We start from the raw sequence: 16918 nt of genomic DNA, 5'->3' as shown, positions 1-16918 counted from the left end.
CTGGAGTAGTTAATACCTGTAATTTTAGTCTAGCACCAAATCTATTAACGAATTGAAATTTAATAACAGTATGGCATTCAGTTGAGGCCAGGTATTTTTACTTCCTTTCCTGAGAGGACTCAGTGGGAATATATGTGGAGATGAGTCCTATAAGGCAAGAGAGTTAACTGATTAATTTCTAAATTAACTAGTGACCATAGTCTAAATTTCTTGCAAATCTAAACTAACAGGATAGGCCAACTTTACATCAGAGGAAGATGGAAAAAGTAAGACGAACCTTCCTGGATGTTCATAGCAGGGATAAATTACAAGTAGGGTTTATAATAGGTTACAAATGATACAAGATTCCCTAGAAACCTCATTAATGAAAATGCCATTTGCACAAGCTGGCAGCTGTAGCAGGGACACAATTTATTCCTCTGTGAATCTGGGTGCCCTAGATCTGTCCTGCCAGCTTTGCAGAAACGTGGTGGCAGTAACCTTGTAAGCCATACTACTCCTGCCTAGGCAGACGCTAACTCACCAGACTAACGCAGTCAGAGCTGACAGAAGACTATAGCTCCCATAAGTTGAAGATGATAAATTTTTAATTACCCTGTGCAGCAGTATCTTGCAATTGTGTTTTTATTTTTCAGAGAGGGAGCTTCTGTTAACTCTCCAAACACCAAAACCTGACACAAACAACAGAATGAATTTGCTGTCCCTAAAACGGTAAGACCTGTGAATCTCTTGGGTCTTCCTGGTTTGGCTTCCCGTGGCTGACTGCTGTGTGTTTGATTACAAATCATTCTTATGGATGGAGCAGTTATTTCTGTTGCGTACAGGGACAGATCTGTTGCCAGTCAAATTTCTCCCAAAGGGTTCAGTACACGTAGAGAATAGGAGGAGCATCAGCAGCATTACGGATTGCAGCAAACACACCTCACGCAAAAGGCAGAAGAGCATAAAGGAGAAGACATTAGAGAAGAGAAAGAGGAAATGCAGTGACTGAGAGAAAACTATGCTGCTTGAGGAAGAAAAGACATAAACTGATAATCAAGTACGTCAGGCATTACACAAGCAACATGTCTCGGCCACCAGGAAGAAAGCAGGAGAACCACAAAATAGTAAGACATTTTTGTAATGTGCAAATGAAATTATGCATGGAGTAAGAATAACCTATTATTATATTGATGTGTTTTATACAGTCAAATTTACAAATACTCTGAAAGTACTGAAAGGATGGGGATGAGTCTGCCAGTATGAGAACAGAGGAGCTGGCAGCATTTATGGTTACAGTGGGACCCCCTTGCAAGCTGCCAACAGGCTGCCAGCTATTAAGCAGTGACAGCAGTCTGTTTGAGCAGTAATACTGAGATTTGCTCTAGGAGCCTTCATATCTCTCCAGCTACCTGGCCTATGACATGAAATGATTTTCAGACAGTCCTGCACTCAACATGAATCCTTGAGGCCAGAACTTTGTTCTTGTTTTGAAGAAAAGAAGCTGCACCGGCCACATCTCTACCCCATGAACAGTTACAGGAAGAGATGGTTCATCTGGGGGCTGCAGCATACCTGATGCCCATTGTGTGCCACCTGCATAGCAGACCATGTCTTCTTTTGGGGGTTATGTTGCATGAGCAGGTGTCCTTCTTCATCCTCCTAATATTGCATTTTTTCTGTGCGCAGGGAGTGTACCATCACAAGATCTCAGCATCTGGCTTTAAGGCCAAAATCTGATTCTTGGGGAGACAATGGTAAAACTGTAACTGTTGTCTTTGAATGTTGGCTTTTACCATTGATCACATAGCACAGAATTCTACCAAGTGGAAGTTATATAGACCAAAACTTCCTTCTTCTGCACTTCGTGTTAATATTCTCCTAGAGGTCCAGCAGTTGTTTTAAACATGCTGCATGCAAGATTTTCCCAAGAGGCCTTCTTAAACTGCATGGTCACAAAAGGCGGTATTTTGTGCCATTAAAGATACCAGTTATTCTCCTTCTTGTTCTCTGGCAGTGGTGTGTCTAAATACAAAAAATTCAAATAACAAATTTCCTCAGAATCTCTTATCTGTTGTTGAAAATCTAACTGTTTAGGAATATTTTACCACAAATACAAAAAAAAAAAAGTGACATAATGCAGAAATAAGGTCACAGTGATTTAAAAAAAAAATAGTACTGTAATCTTGAAGATAATATGTTTGCATCTAAAAGTATAATTATGACACATATATATATGTATACATATGTATAACAAACTGAAGAGAGAGAAAGTTGCTAGTAAGGAAAAGGGAACATAGGCAACTGTAGAAGACTGATAACAAAAAGTGACTGTCTCACTCACTGGGCACTTAACTGCATTTTTTTTACTTTAACCCTAGTGGTGAGGTTCTGAACAAGCTTAGAAAAGATGGGCACAAAGTTTCTGAGGCTGGGTTCTGTTCAGAAGCAGAGGTCTAAGTGCTTAGAGATTTATGGTCAGAGATAGAAATGCCAGGTAAGTTTATGTGCCTCTGTGCTTAGCTAGTCATTAAATGAAACACAGAGAGAAAGATGTCTTTGTTCTTTATTTGTATGGTTCAATACCACACAAGTCTTTCTTCAGGAACTTAGAGCTTTAAGGGCTGTCTGGATGGTTAGTGGTGATTTTTGACAGAAGTTGGGGCAGTGGAAAAGTTTCAGAAAGCTTTAGGACAGTGTTGTGCCAATTTCTGAAAAGGGGACAGAGATCTCCATTTAAAAAAAAAAAGACTATAATTAAAGTTAATATACATAAGTTTATGGGAAAAATGCTCCAACTGATTGCAAGAGTGGCTGCTAAATACAATTATGTTGATATAGTATGCTTAAGTTTCTCTAAGGTATTTGTCTTCTTACAACACAGACTTTTTGCTGAGACTAGAACAATACAGAACCTGTATGACATCCACTTACTCCATTAAAAACTTGTTAATGACAATTTGGCAGTGTGCAGTATTATTGTAAACAGGAGTTATCACCAAGGCGAGTTTACACAATGGTTCCACACTACTTAAGATTTTGAACAGCGACTTGTTAAAATGGGAACATGGATTAAACTCCAGACTTTTCATGCAATGGGACCAGGAAGAGGTCTTTCCACCAAGATGTTCTTCCTTTCCTTGTGTGATTTGTTCTGTCATTTTCATTGGTATTCACTATTATTTTTCCAGAGGCTATAAGCAAAAATCATCTCTAGTCTGCCCACATGCCACAGGCCTGTAGCACTTCCTTTAATTAATTCTTGTCCAAGAAGTTTAGTGAGAGTCAACCCAGGCTCTCCCTTAAAGGCCAGCTGCTATTCCTGCTAAATACAGTCAATTCTGCAGTGCCATTGAGGGGATCTGGCAGGGCAGGGAGGGAAGAAAACTTTCCTCCAGTTGGTGCAGAGCTAAAGATCCCAGACTAGCGCTTGTGACAGGATCTGTGTAGGGATATGCCTTTAAGCTCTTCAGTTGCTCTCCATGCTTTTTGGACAGGTGGCTGTAATCCTCCCCCATGCCCTTCCTCTTGCTCATGCAGTGGAGCCAAACCAACCACGTTTTCTGTATTAAGATGCAGAAATAATGTCACAGTGAGATTGTCCAGGCATTTGGAGAACTAGTATTGATAGTGATTCAAGTTACTTGTAAAGTCTGATAAAGAAGGGGAATTGTCAATGGGACTGATTCTTTTCTTCTTTGCTTGTTATTCTTTACACTTGTGCTGAATTATAGTATTTTTTCATTACTCTCAGCTAATGTTTTTTATGTTTTTTTGGGGGGGCGCGAAGCAGCTGGCGATCTGAATAGGATCAACCATACCTTTGTGAAGGAACTGGAATTTTAGTGTATACACTGTTGTTCCTATTGTAAAAGGACTAATAGCCCATTGCCTCAATTATTCTTCCTGCAACTAAACACTTGTCATTAATCTTAGATGGCATTTGACAGCATTTATCAATCCAACATACATATGTGCTGTTACAGGATGCAAGAATGTACCTGGTGAAAGTAGGTGTATCCCAAGAAATGGTATTTCTGACAAGCAAAATCCTTGCACAGAGGCTCAAGTGATGATCAAGTCAGACTCTGTCACACTTGAATTGTGGTTTTCAGTGATCACACACCCATGGACAAAAGTTTCTTGATTAATGTAAATGTTAATTCTTATTGCTTTTAATACAGTAACAGCTCAAAAGTGTGAAAAGGTTTGATTCTAGATTGCTTCATTTTGATTTCCACCTTTTCTGGCAGAGCAGAGAACTTTTTGTACTCACATATGGGGCTTTGGTAGCCCAGCTGTGCAAGGACTATGAAAAAGATGAAGATGTCAACACCTGTTTAGATAGAATGTAAGTACTGCTTTAAATATTCAACTTTATTGCTAATGCTATTTGTCCACCTATATGTTACAGACCATTTTCTGATGCTAAGGCAGAAATTACTACAGGTTAGTTTTAGAAGATGCAGAGACGTATTTTGCTCCTTGTGTGTTTATTATTATAGCTGTTTTTATAAAATCTTTTTGGTTTTCTCTCAATAAAGAGAAAGACTTGATAAAATAATGACAGGTTTCATTAAAGCAATATGGCTGTCTTTACATGTGTGAAGATGAAAACATCTCAGCTTGAGGAAGAAACCTCATAGATTGGCAGAGCCGTGACAGTTGGGTTGACACTCTCTCTATAGAGAGAGTTGACACTCTCTCTGTATATGTACGTATATAATCCAAAGTGAGAAGGGTGTTTTTCACTGTACAGTTGCCAAATAGCTGCTTGTCAATTTATTATTCATTTGACATTGCAAATCTAAGGCATAAAAGTTGAAAAGGATCTAAGTAGTCATGTACATCACCAATAAATACCTTTCTAATTGCTGATGACATATTTACCAACATTATTGATGTTGACACTTAGGCAATAAATAAATATTTCATGTTTTCTGATGCATGACATACTGCAATTTTAAACTCCATGCTGCCTAAAACAGTTTTTGGTCTTGTCATCACATTAGACATCAGATCACTTTTTGGCTTCTTGTCAAAGATGTGGTACAAAATCAGTAAGAAACTCCATCAGTCTCAGGCTGCTTCACTGAGGGTGTAGGGCCTCTGATAAACAGGCAGAGATTGCCAACATCCACATAAACGGAAACAAAAAATTCCCTAAAAACATTTCTGAGTTGACTTGACATCCTTTCATAACATTTGTGTCAATCTCTTTCCTTTCTTCAAAAAATGCTTGGAGGCATAGCTGGTTTGCACACTACGTAGTTACTAACCTTTATTAATGTGCAAGAGCTAGGAATGAATATTTGTTTTATTAAAAAATTCTATTAACTTCCACCCTTTTTTATTTAATTTCTCTGAAATTGTAGTGTTTTAAATACAAAAGGAAGGTGGTGTTGTACTGAAACTGTATATTAACTAGCATATTTTGGATTCTTTCTGCAACTAGTAGATGAAGGGAGAGACTATGTCAGAAAAAAGACAAAGAGGGAATTGTGGAGGAGAAGGAAAAAATGAGGTGAAGAGGTAAGAAGATAAAGTGAAAGAGATCAGATGTGATCCTATGGGTTTTCCTGGCACCTGAATACTGCAGTGAGGGTGCCCAGGATTTGCTGAACTCCGTACCAGCCCATAGGTGAATGCTGTGACTTGAAGGGGCAGTTGCTTTTTCTCTTTGACAGAGGCAATGTGAGATGAACTCTGAGGATCACAGAGGAATGGAGAAAATCCTGTGCTATGTTATCCTATCCTATTTTTAGTGACAAAGCAGTATTAATCAGGTGTGTTATTTGTATATTATTTATATATTATATAGCTAACTTTTAATATTTATTCATATATGTAAATATAAATGTATGTATAGACAATGTGTACATAAACAACATTCATATCATCCTTTCCAGGAGTATTGTGCTTAAAGGAGTATGATTCCTTAAATGACTACCTCAACAACAATCCCACTGTGCTGCAAAATGTGGTAGAAAAAAGAATCTGGACCAGCAAAATCTGTTGTCCTCAAAGCCATTCATTGAGGAACATGCAGCTGTTTTGCTGAGAAAGCACAGGAGACAGATTAGGGAGATGGCAGGTGGAAAGAAGTGCCCCATTTTGAATGTTAACTTTCTTTCTTTTCTCCTTAGGGGATACGGCATTGGTGTAAGGCTGATTGATGATTTTTTAGCTCGTTCAGCTGTGAAAAAGTGCCGCAGTTATTCTGAAACTGCGGACATGATTGCACAGGTAAATAAGATTTACATTCTCTAGAGCCTCATCGGCTTCAGTGGTCTTAGCTTTTCCCTCCTCCTCTATCAGTTTGCTCCAGAAGAGTTATCTACATTTTCTGCTACATCATGATTTTCTTGTCAACAAACACTCATCTCCACACTCCCATGCTTCCACTGGGTGAACTACAGCCTTTTCCTTATCTGCAACTTCATATCAACTGGTAGCTCACAGAGGTTGACCTTGAGAGGAGGCATCAGTTTCTACCTCTGTAGCATAGTGCTACATCAGGCTGGAAAAAGACCAACATTCAAATGAACACAAAAAATGTGATGTTTAGTGAGATAAGAATTTTGCAGATAATCTTGGTAAACCCCCAGGGGTAAGTTTACCACAAAGGGTCATCAGAACCACAGAATTGTTTCACATGGTTATTAGTTTTATACCTAAGTTGAGGACAGAAGACACAAAATGGGATACCACCTGTGAGAGGCTGCCAGCCTGACCTAAAGTGACCTTAAATTCAGTTGCTAAGCTGAAACTAAAATTCTGTTCCTCGTAGCCTCTGAGGTATTTTTCCATTAGAAGAATTAAAAAGTTTATTTTTGTTTGCTGCAGCTTCAGCTGATTTCTTCTACTCTTACCAGAGCACGCAGCAAACAACAAAAAATGATCTAGTTTTAACAAACTACAAATCCTCTATTCCCTCACTTTTTTTCTTCTTCTAGGAGCATAAGCCTTAACCATCTCATATAGATCTCAAGCTTTGATATTCTTACTCCGGCCATGTGATTCTCCTCAGCATCTCCATAATTATCTTAGATATTTTTTAACCTTAAAATGGTAATATTAGGAATAAGCTGCAGGTTTTTCTGCAAAAGGAAGACTCAGTGGTAGCAGAGAAGAACTGTAAGAAAGGAAAATGAAAGGAACATTTTCCTCACTACCCTCAAATCTAACAATGAAATCAAAAAGATAAAATCAGAGTGGGTAATTTTGCTGCCTTTGGTGGAATTTTCTCTTTTATTGGGTAGTCTTTCTCACTACTGTCAGACAAGAAAGATCTAGGAGGAAATTTAGTGGCAATACATGGGGATCTAAAGATGTATTTTTGCCCCCACGGGCAAGTCAGATTTCCTGGGGGAGCTCAAAGAGAAATATGTAGGGAGTCCAGCCTCTTTAGTCTGGGTGGTAGTCTGAGGTGGTAATTCATAGATATTGAGTTAGCTCAGACTAATACCTGATCAGGTCATGGTGACTGATCCCTTTTATCCTTTATGATTTTCAGCTATGAAGTGTTGTAAGTGAAGATATGCCTGGCCTTTCCCAACGGCAAAAATTAACCACACTTTTTAACAGTTTGCTAGGTAGTTATTAAAGAGGACAGAGCAGGGCATCAGTTAGTTGAACTGAGATTCATTTCCATTGGCTCATTTTAGGAGACAAAAATATGCCTGGCATAATTTTGGTTGCTTGAGAATTACCAGCAGCATCAGCTAAATGTGAGCATTATGTTTAACTGCAGACTGCGGAACCAGGAAACAGCAGGGTCTCTATACAGTGAACTAAGGCACCAGTATATGCTGGTTATACAGGATTATCTTAGTTCAGCGTGTATGTGGATCTTATCAGGTGATGTGTGATCCTGCTGACATTAACCATGTCAGAAATACCTACGTTACATCTGAATGAAATGGAGGGACAGAAGTTATGCTATCATTCCAAAATGCTTGTCATAGAGGAACTGATGGCTGTCACAGAAATAGATAAAGGACCTCTTTGCATTTGCTGTTGCTGGTAGGGCTATAGAGTGCACACGTGCGCAACACAAATACACACCATGGTCTGCCAAAGTTTAAAGCAGAAGCAGGTGACATTACCAAAAACCAGCCAGATCCCATTAACTCATAAAGGAGTGGAAACTACATTTCTTCCTGAACGAAAGTGTATTTTGGAGTTCAAATAAGGATGATGTATAACAAAGCTCCTCCTTTGGAGGAGCTGAGCCGGGGTAGAGGATCCATTAGAGATAGTGAGGACAGTGGAATGAAAACCATGAGACAAGCAGCATTTCAATCACTATTATAATACGCTGTCTCATTAAAGGGATGATACTAGGCTGCAAAATCACATTTTGTTCACTTTTGCATTCTTCTCTCAGTGGTATTTGTACTTTATTTTCTCTGGATTTTCACATACATGCCAGATATCTGGTTTTCAGGGTCTTGTTCCTCATAGTTCCCTTATTTACAAGTGCTTTAATACAGTTGAGCCATCATTCTTAAGTACAGGGATTCAACAACAAAATACAGTTAGAAATTAACCATCAAAGTAAGGAAAAAGACACTATTTCTCTGCAGGTTGTACTTCAAAAGAAACTCAAACTTTAAAGCACACAGTCTCTTGAAAAGACTATTTGTAGCAAACTAAAAGAGGAGCTCTGTAGTAGAAATATAACCTTTCTGAGGCCAAAAGTGATACAGAAAGCTTTTTCACATTTCTTTGGCAAAACATTTTTTATATACTCTTCAAGCACATTTGTCTGAGGCACATACCAACAAAACATACGTAAAATGACCCAGCGAGTAACTGCAAATATGCTGTTAGAGTTGTCAGTTCAGAATCACACAGCTGTTTACATGATCTCTTTAACTCTTCAGCAGTAGTGTTCTCAGCCAGGAGAAAGTGCTTAAACACGTAACTGCATTAATTCTTCTAAGGTAGAAATCTGTTTGAGGATGAGTGTGAAGAGTAAAACCAGTTCAAAGTTAAAGTAATTAAGGCAGTTAAGCAGTTCGAGTAGGTAGAGCCCAATGTCCTGTAAACGTAGCTGCTATCCTGCAGTCCTTTGGAAAGCAAAGAAGAAGTCTGTAAGATAAGGCTGTGGGTGTTCCCTGTGGAAATGGAAAGAGATGAAACAAAGGAAAAAAAACATAAAATGAGGAGTTTTGGGCAGCTTGCCTTATTAAGAAATAAATACTAAAAGAAAGATGCATCTAAGGCAGTGACTGAGGGCTTAAAACTTCAACCACTGGTTCAGACCGCAAAGCCTGGGATTTACTGCTAGCTTATACTGGTCTGGAGAAAGGCCAATAAGTTTTGATGATGAGCCAAAGTGAGTCCTTTTAAGCTGAGTTCCCATGGTGCTCACTGACTTCTTCTGTTGGTGCTGTGACTTTGCGTGGTTACAGTTGGGGTAGAATAAAAAAAAAATAAACCAGGCCATTTAAAAGTAGGCTTTCTGCTCAGTGGCAAATTGGGATAAGAAAATGGAAACCAACTGAGGAATGGTAGTAAGAACAAAGCTCAGCTGAAGAAGTAATGTCCAAGACTGGATTCAGAATTTGGATCTAACTGAGGATTACTTTTGAAATGAGGGTGATAATTTTGCTCTATAATCCTAAAAAATCAAATTTTTCCTTCATTTCTTCCTCACAAGACCTCTAGCATCATTGATCTGGTCGAAAGTGATGCAAAAAATAAACGTGTCTGGTTTTAGATCTAATCCTAGAACACTGTTACCTGCTACAGCTCAATGTCGCCGTGCCCTGGGAAGTGTCTGTGTGTGTGTCTGTAAGATCACGCTGTGGGCGTTCCCTGTGGAAATGGAAAGAGATGAAGCAAAGGAAAAAAACATAAAACGAAGAGTTTTGGACAGCTTGCCTTATTAAGAAATAAATACTAAAAGAAAGGTGCACCTAAGACAGGTGGCAGCAGCCGTGCCGTGCCCCCTGTTCTACAGCGAGCTCGTAGGCTCCGTAGCTGTGTTAATACAGTGCCGTGCCTAAGGATACATCCCTTGCTTAAAAGCAGTGGCTGGAGAGATGGACTTTATTGTGGAAGCTCAGTACCCCAGGAATGCAGCAAACGTATGTCTCTGCAACTGCTTGTAGAGAGGCCCTTGGGTACCACCAGGGCTGGTGTAATCCAACCATGTCACCCCCAAGCCCAGAGTTGTAGGTCAAGAGATGTGATTCACCTTCCCATGGTAGGTCCTGCCACACAAGGTCCCTATATAGTGACATATGGCCAGTTTTGAAGTCTGACACAAGCTGGCAGAATTTACGAAACTGGTAAATGCTTTTCAGATCTCAGCGGTGAGAGGGAAATGCATACAGCAGGTTACTGTGCGAAGTGGTAGACAGTAAACTAAAAAATTAAGTGCTCCACTGTAAAAAGTAAAGAAAAGTTTGTGACTACATGGAATCAGCAACAGATGGCAAGATCTTTAAACCATCTTGCTCTTCCCAAACACTGACTGTGGAAAAGTACTAAGAATGAAAAATATGCTAGCAAAAATGTTACTGTGGCTGCCTTTCCTCTTATAAGCAGATTAAATCTAGTCCTTCATTAATCTTGTTATTATGTCATCTGAAATTATGGTTTCAATTTTTTTAACAGTCTGTATTATCACTTACTTTACAATATTACTTATGCATGCAATATTTTGTAGTGAAAAGTCCCCAGTAGTATATAAAGGGACTGATAAGTTAGTGGCCTTCTAAATATTTCAGTAATTCTAGACTGTATTTGAGCACCACCAAAATGTTAATGAATTTTATTCTCGCTGCTTGAGAAAGATGAGATGCTGGTTGAGACTTTGAAAAAGAGCAGTGGTACGTTTTTAATTCTGACTGCAGAGATTTCTTGTTTGACATTAAGCAATATATAATCCCATAAGAGTTGCAAGTAACGTTTTCAAAAGAGAGATTTTGCTTTATATGGGTGTTATTTTGACGGTGAGCCTATGTACATATCTAAATGGATATTCTTTTTTCTTCCATTTCATACAGATAGAAATGAAACAGATTTATGGATGCAATTTTCAAAACTACTCATGCGTTTTACTTCCCTGTCTTGGAGTCACAAAGAAAGATTGAAAAGACCTGTATTTTACCCTCTGAGAAGTTGTATATGGTAGTTTTAAAGGCATTTTTGTCCAGTCATAGCCTGCTTTTAAAAAAAAAAGTTCATATCTATTCATTGAATTACTTATCTATGTACTTAAATTATTTATTCTGCTGAGACATTTTTACAATTTTCACTTTAGAGCTTTGTGATTTTGCCTTAATTTGGTCCTCCATTGCAAACCAGCTGCTGGTTTTGCATAGTTTCTTTCCATGCAAGTTCTCTTTTATAGAGGAAATTTTAACAATAGAATTTGGACAGATTTGTCATACCATAATGCAAAGTACAGCTGAAACTAAATTGAAAGCATATGAGGGCCTAGCACAGTTAACTAGTTTTTGTTCTTGTAACAAAGACTTTAAGTTTGATGAAGCGGTAGCAGAAGAAGAGTTAAGAGAATTTAAATGAGAAAATTGGGTTCTCACAGAGGAGAAGAAATAGTAAACTGAAGGACAAAGCACAGGTAGCTGAGCAGAAGTTTCCTGTTTATTTGTGCACTCATATTTTGATGGACATCAAAGTTAATGCAAAATATTTCCAAGAGACAATGTTGATTCTGCTTTTGGAATTTTTTTTCCAGTTTGTTTTGGGTACTGTTGACAATAGTCTTCGCCTGTTTCTGAGCTGCCATGATAGCTACTGAACTTTAATTCAGGGAAAATGTTGATACAAAACAGCTTTTGTGATAGATGCATGAGTGACATGGTTAAATTTGTCAACACCACATTCCCGTTGAAAACATAGGGTCAAACTGGCTTTTATTTTTGTCTGTTTTTATAGAAGTACTGCAGCATCCACATGGCAATTGCATTGTCACAGGCGTTTCGGTAAGACGACACAGAGTAACACAGCCCTGGGAACAAGGGCTAGTGAGAAACTTAGGCTCCTACCAGGCACAGGTTTGCAGCTCTAAACATTCAGCAGCTGCTTTTGGAGGTGGAGACACTCTCAACATGAGTTACCTGTGAGCATGAAGCAGGGTAAGGTTGAGGAGAGGAGAATGCACCTTGCTTTTTGTTGCTTTTTTTTTTCCAGGCTGGGAAACACTACTGTTTCAGATGGTTCTGGCTACTCAGGTGCAGAGCTTTGCTTGAGCTTTCTCCTGAGGAAGAAGAGGCTGCCAAAAGCCCAAAGTGGGATCTCCCTATCCTCCTATCTTTCCCTCTGCCAACTATGCTTTTGCCTCTGTGTCCCAGCTTTCATATCACAATGAAGACCTCATCCTTCCATCAGCTCACTTGTTTCCCATGTTCCTTGATGAGCTCCTTAACCTACTTAGTGTCATCCCCTTTATATTCCCACTTGCTTTCATTTTCTGTGCTACTAGTGAGGAAGGAGGTGGAATGATGGCTTTGAGAAGGGAAGTTAGTCCTAGGTAGTGGGGACATCCTGTTAGGTGGTGTCTCCTCTCCCCTTGCACATAGGGTGGAGGTGAGATGGGGCTGGGAAGTAGATGTTGGGGCATCTCTCAAAGAGAAAGCAGACAAATGGGAAGGGACATGTATCCTGGAATTAGATAGTTGCTATACCAGGAGAGGAGCCCAGGGAGAAAAATGCATATACACCAGACATGGTGTCAGACGTGCCTGCTGTTGTGATTTTCATTTTGGTGGTGCTGCCTCTGTGCTTTCAGCTGCAGCAGATACGTTTAGGCATATAACATGTTCTAAGTCTGCTGCAAAGTGGGTCAGCTGCAATAAAAACTTTAAAACATTTGCTCAAAGACCACAAGTTCTTCGAAACACACAAAGAAAATTCTAAGCAGACAGTGGAATTAGCTCTTGGATTTTATTTTTTTAAAAGAGTAATGGTCTGTAAATGCAGATAGAGGCTTTTTTTTTTTTTCTGCTGAAGAAACACCATGAGTATGAGAAAGTTGGGTAGCGTACCCTGGTTTGTTGATAAGAGCCTGACTTGAGCAGAGCAAAAATTCTTTGCAGACTCAGGGAGACTGGCAGTAAAATGCTGCATAAAAGCCTGCCCAGTCACCCCAGGGAAAGAAACTTGGCAGAAACTTTGTTGTCCTTTCATACAGTATTTGCAAAGACTCTGGACACCCCGTGTGAGAGCCACGTGGTGAATTCCAAGTGGTTGAGGTAAAGCGTAGGTCTCTGGGGTGAAATGCATTTGTCAGAAGCACTGATCATGCAGTCACCTCACCTGCATTGCCTGCCTGTTCCCCTCGCTCCAGACAGTAAATTTCCTAAGATATTCAGAAAAATGAAAATCGTCCTGCTGCAAAAATATTTTTTTGTCTTAAAATGTGGAATTTCGTTCTAGGCCCTCTGCCGTACACTGGCTGCAGGCCCAGTACAAACAATATTACATAACTCTACAGGCTGCACCCAGTGCCTGAAACCCACTCAAAATAGGAGCTTTATACCTGTACAAAGAGAAATTCTCAGTGGGAGAAGATAATACCAAGTACTGTACAGAGGCAAAATACCAGTGATGCATTTTCACATTTGTAACAAAGCACTAGCAAGAACTGCTTATGTTTCAAAAGAACATGATATTTTTTAACAAAAACACAAAAATGCTGAACTGTTTGGTAATTTCACGTTCTTGGTACCCTACACTTTGGCGGTAAGATTTGTCTAAAAAATTGCCTGGCACTTCATTGTTAGTGGAGGTCACTGCCCCATGTCCCCAGCAGATGTCTCAAGGATTGGAAGACCAGGACAGATCAATGTGACCATCGGTGGCATTCTAGGTACAACAGGAGCCCAAAGACACTGAGATGCCTTGAGTGACCACTGGTGCCTCAAAACAATGCCGTACCTGGAAATTACCTGGAAGCAAAAACTTTACTTCATGTGGGCTATCAGAAAGCCACACACATTTCTATTATTATATTCACACCTTTTAAATGGTGTTACTTTATGATAGTCTCTCGATTTACATAGGGTGAGCGTACTATAGCGCCTTTTACATAGGATATTGTTAAAACCCTCCTGCAGAAGTCATTATTCATCTCTTTTTGCTGTCAGCTCTTGATCTGGAGCTAGTGACATTAGCAGAGCATGAACCCTAGGTGCCATGGAGGACTGCAGCCTTTTCACTGATGTAGGGCAATAATTTTATTCCATCCTTTTGGAGCAGGTTTGTAACTGGTAAGGAACGTGATGAAGAAGAAGAGAGAGGCCACTGTGAAAAAATATAGAGATGAAACTAGCTAGAAGTATGCTGTATTAGCAAGATATAAAAAAGCTGAAAATATCTTTGATCTACGGTATTTCCCTTCTGTCTACAAAGTCCAGCATTGTCTCTCTTTCCTCATGGATTTCTTTCTGGCCTTCTTCAACTAGCCTATGAATTGTGCTATAATGCTGTTTGCTACTGCTGAAAGAATAGAGCTGAGAAGCATCTTCCCATGCCTGAAAAGCTGGCAGGGGAATCGCTTCTGGTTCTTTGTTCTCAAAAAAACACTCCAGGTTTCGCTCGCTCAGCTTGGTGGCATAAAGCTGGAAAATCTGCTCCAGTTGCTCCTTCTCCTTCTCTGTGTACACCTTCCAGAACATCAGCTGGAGGTGGCTGACTTTTGACTGGCAGCTGGCACAGCAAGTGGTTAGCAGCGAAAGAAGAGCTGTGGTAACTATCACACACCAGCCTAAAATCTGGGGAAAAAAAAAAAATGAATTTCAGGTTAAAAAGGCCCAAGTGAAAATGCTATTTAAATCAAGAGTGTCTGCCAGAGCAACCACACTTTGTACGGAGGGCCTGCCTCTCCTCTTGGGACCTTACTGTGGGTGTCTCATCCCAGTTTGCATTGGATGCCTGACATTAGTGTTAATGGGGCATCCACATGGAGACCAAAGGGAAGCAGAAGACGTCAGGATTGAGGTTTCTCAATAACATTCATTTTGATGTCTCTTTCTCAGGAAGGCCAAAGTGGGTTGATTTTTACAATGGAAGATAAAACGCTCCAGAAAAGTTGGCTTATACTAGAGTCTGGCTGCCTCCCCATCCCATTTTATAACAAAGGGAATTCGGATATCAACAGCTGAAGAGACATGTCCAGCGCAACGGCAGTGGCAGGTTCAGGGACAGATGATCTTGAATCAGACCTCAACTACAAGACTGTGTTTGAAGAAAAATCTAGGAGAGGTCTAAATGATCAATCAAATAGTGCTATGGCTGACTAGAGCTATACGGAAAACAGAGCAGACCTGAGAGCAGGAGTAGTGTCTGGGTAATTTAGAGAGGATATTGATGAGAGTTTATTGCAAAACTGTAACAATCTGGCATGTAGTATATTGGAATTGCTCACTGAATTCTTTCACACAAAGGGAAAAGTGTATAGGGAGAATAAAATATCACAATCACTAGATGGTAAATTGTTTTCTATCTCCTGAAAGTGTTAAATAAAATTACCCAGCAAGAATTAGGATTAAGACACGATTCTGAATTGTGATGAACTACAAAACCGAAAAGGTTAAGTAACTTTTGTCCCAGATCAATCAACCTTTTAAACTGTGACCATTTTTAGGTGTGGTGTTTTCAGACTTCTTTTTAATTAAAAAAAACCCCAACAAACCCAACAAATGCATTAATTATCTAATAGGAATATAAAAGATGGTCTTAAAAAGTATTCCCCGATTCTTTTACCAGGAGACTTACTGAAATCTACACTATTCTTGTGAACTGTTTTTGACTTCAATGAATCAGCCCTTTGTAATGGAAAATCATTTTTATGCCAAAACTGGTTTAAAATGACCTTCTTGCCCAATCCTGTGAGAATGCTGGGAGGAGATGTCATGAGAAAGAAGAAATAGCCTGTGCATTGGCAGGTCTGTGTTGGTACTGGAATAGAGCCCGATTCATCTACACACTGATTAGAACTAGATGCTATATTTTCAGAGAACTTTTTTTTTCTTGAAATATGCTTTTCCAGCATCACTCAACTTTTTTTGTAGTAACTTCAGTGTTTGACAAAATTCTGTTAAGAGCATTTTAGAAGAAAGAACTACTTCTAGGATCAGAGCAAGGGCTGAGGGTGGAAAATGTGCTTGAAATTGTTATTGTGGGATGTTCTCCTCTAAGGAGAGCAGACGTGTGAACACAATTTTTCATGCCTTGTGCCACTGGCCTAGCTAATAGTTTTACCCACCTACTCTACTGCAATGTGTAACATTTGCAAAAAACCCCACTTATTTTCAAACACTGGAACAAATTCCAGTGTAGAACAAATCTCGGTCTGAGAGACCCATATGAACCGGAACTGATTTCCTATGCTTTAATGGTGATGATATGGAGAGCTGCAACCTTTCTCATGTGAACTCTTGCACTGACGTTAAAAAAATAACTGCTGGTAAAATTCTGTGTCTAGATGAGCGAATAAAGAAAGTTTCCTCAGTGAAATATGTGAAACAGAAAAGCTTGACAAACAATTATTCTTAGGGACTGGTATGGAAGAAGAGCTTCACTTCCTTTTACTTTTCCAGTCACTTTGTATGGACTGATGATTTCTATGCAAGAAATTAAACTGCTTCTCTTTTCTATGAAGGAAGAGAAACTGCTCTTTTTAGCAGCTTTTCACTTTTCTTGCAGCTTGGAGAATGAACCCATGTATTCTTATGCTATAAACTGAGTCACTGGTCTTTCACTGTTTCCCATACATACAACTTAAAGTCTTAAGCACTATTTGTTATTTCCATCTAAAACTCTCAAATAAATTGCTTTGTCTGCAGTGCAGGCTTTGTCTGCATTCCAGTCCTATTTGCATGAGGATTTGAAAATAAAACCAGCTTTTGGGGGAGGAAATGGTTCCAGATGGATACAATTGTCTGACAAAAACTTGCTG

The 16918-nt window shown here is 39.4% G+C and overlaps 2 protein-coding genes across 2 annotated transcripts in view; one reads left to right on the top strand and one right to left on the bottom strand.

The window, feature by feature from the left end:
* The first annotated feature begins 988 nt into the window (after positions 1-988).
* The window catches only part of TRAPPC3L (trafficking protein particle complex 3-like), a 19399-nt gene continuing 3469 nt past the window's right edge, over positions 989-16918 (top strand). The window contains exons 1-3 of the mRNA XM_010291953.1: positions 989-1106; positions 4233-4330; positions 6126-6225. Of these exons, the coding sequence (XP_010290255.1) occupies positions 1065-1106; positions 4233-4330; positions 6126-6225 (240 nt within the window). The 5' untranslated portion in view covers positions 989-1064. The remainder of the gene's footprint in view (positions 1107-4232; positions 4331-6125; positions 6226-16918) is intronic.
* The window catches only part of FAM26E (family with sequence similarity 26, member E), a 3941-nt gene continuing 1365 nt past the window's right edge, over positions 14343-16918 (bottom strand). Inside the window, exon 2 of the mRNA XM_010291952.1 lies at positions 14343-14732. Coding sequence (XP_010290254.1) covers positions 14343-14732 — 390 coding nt within the window. The remainder of the gene's footprint in view (positions 14733-16918) is intronic.

The sequence above is a fragment of the Phaethon lepturus genome, unplaced genomic scaffold (genome assembly GCF_000687285.1).
Source record: "Phaethon lepturus isolate BGI_N335 unplaced genomic scaffold, ASM68728v1 scaffold41517, whole genome shotgun sequence".
Classification (NCBI taxonomy): domain Eukaryota; kingdom Metazoa; phylum Chordata; class Aves; order Phaethontiformes; family Phaethontidae; genus Phaethon; species Phaethon lepturus.
Note: the sequence above shows the minus strand (reverse complement) of the source record. Positions and strands in the feature narration are given on the sequence as shown.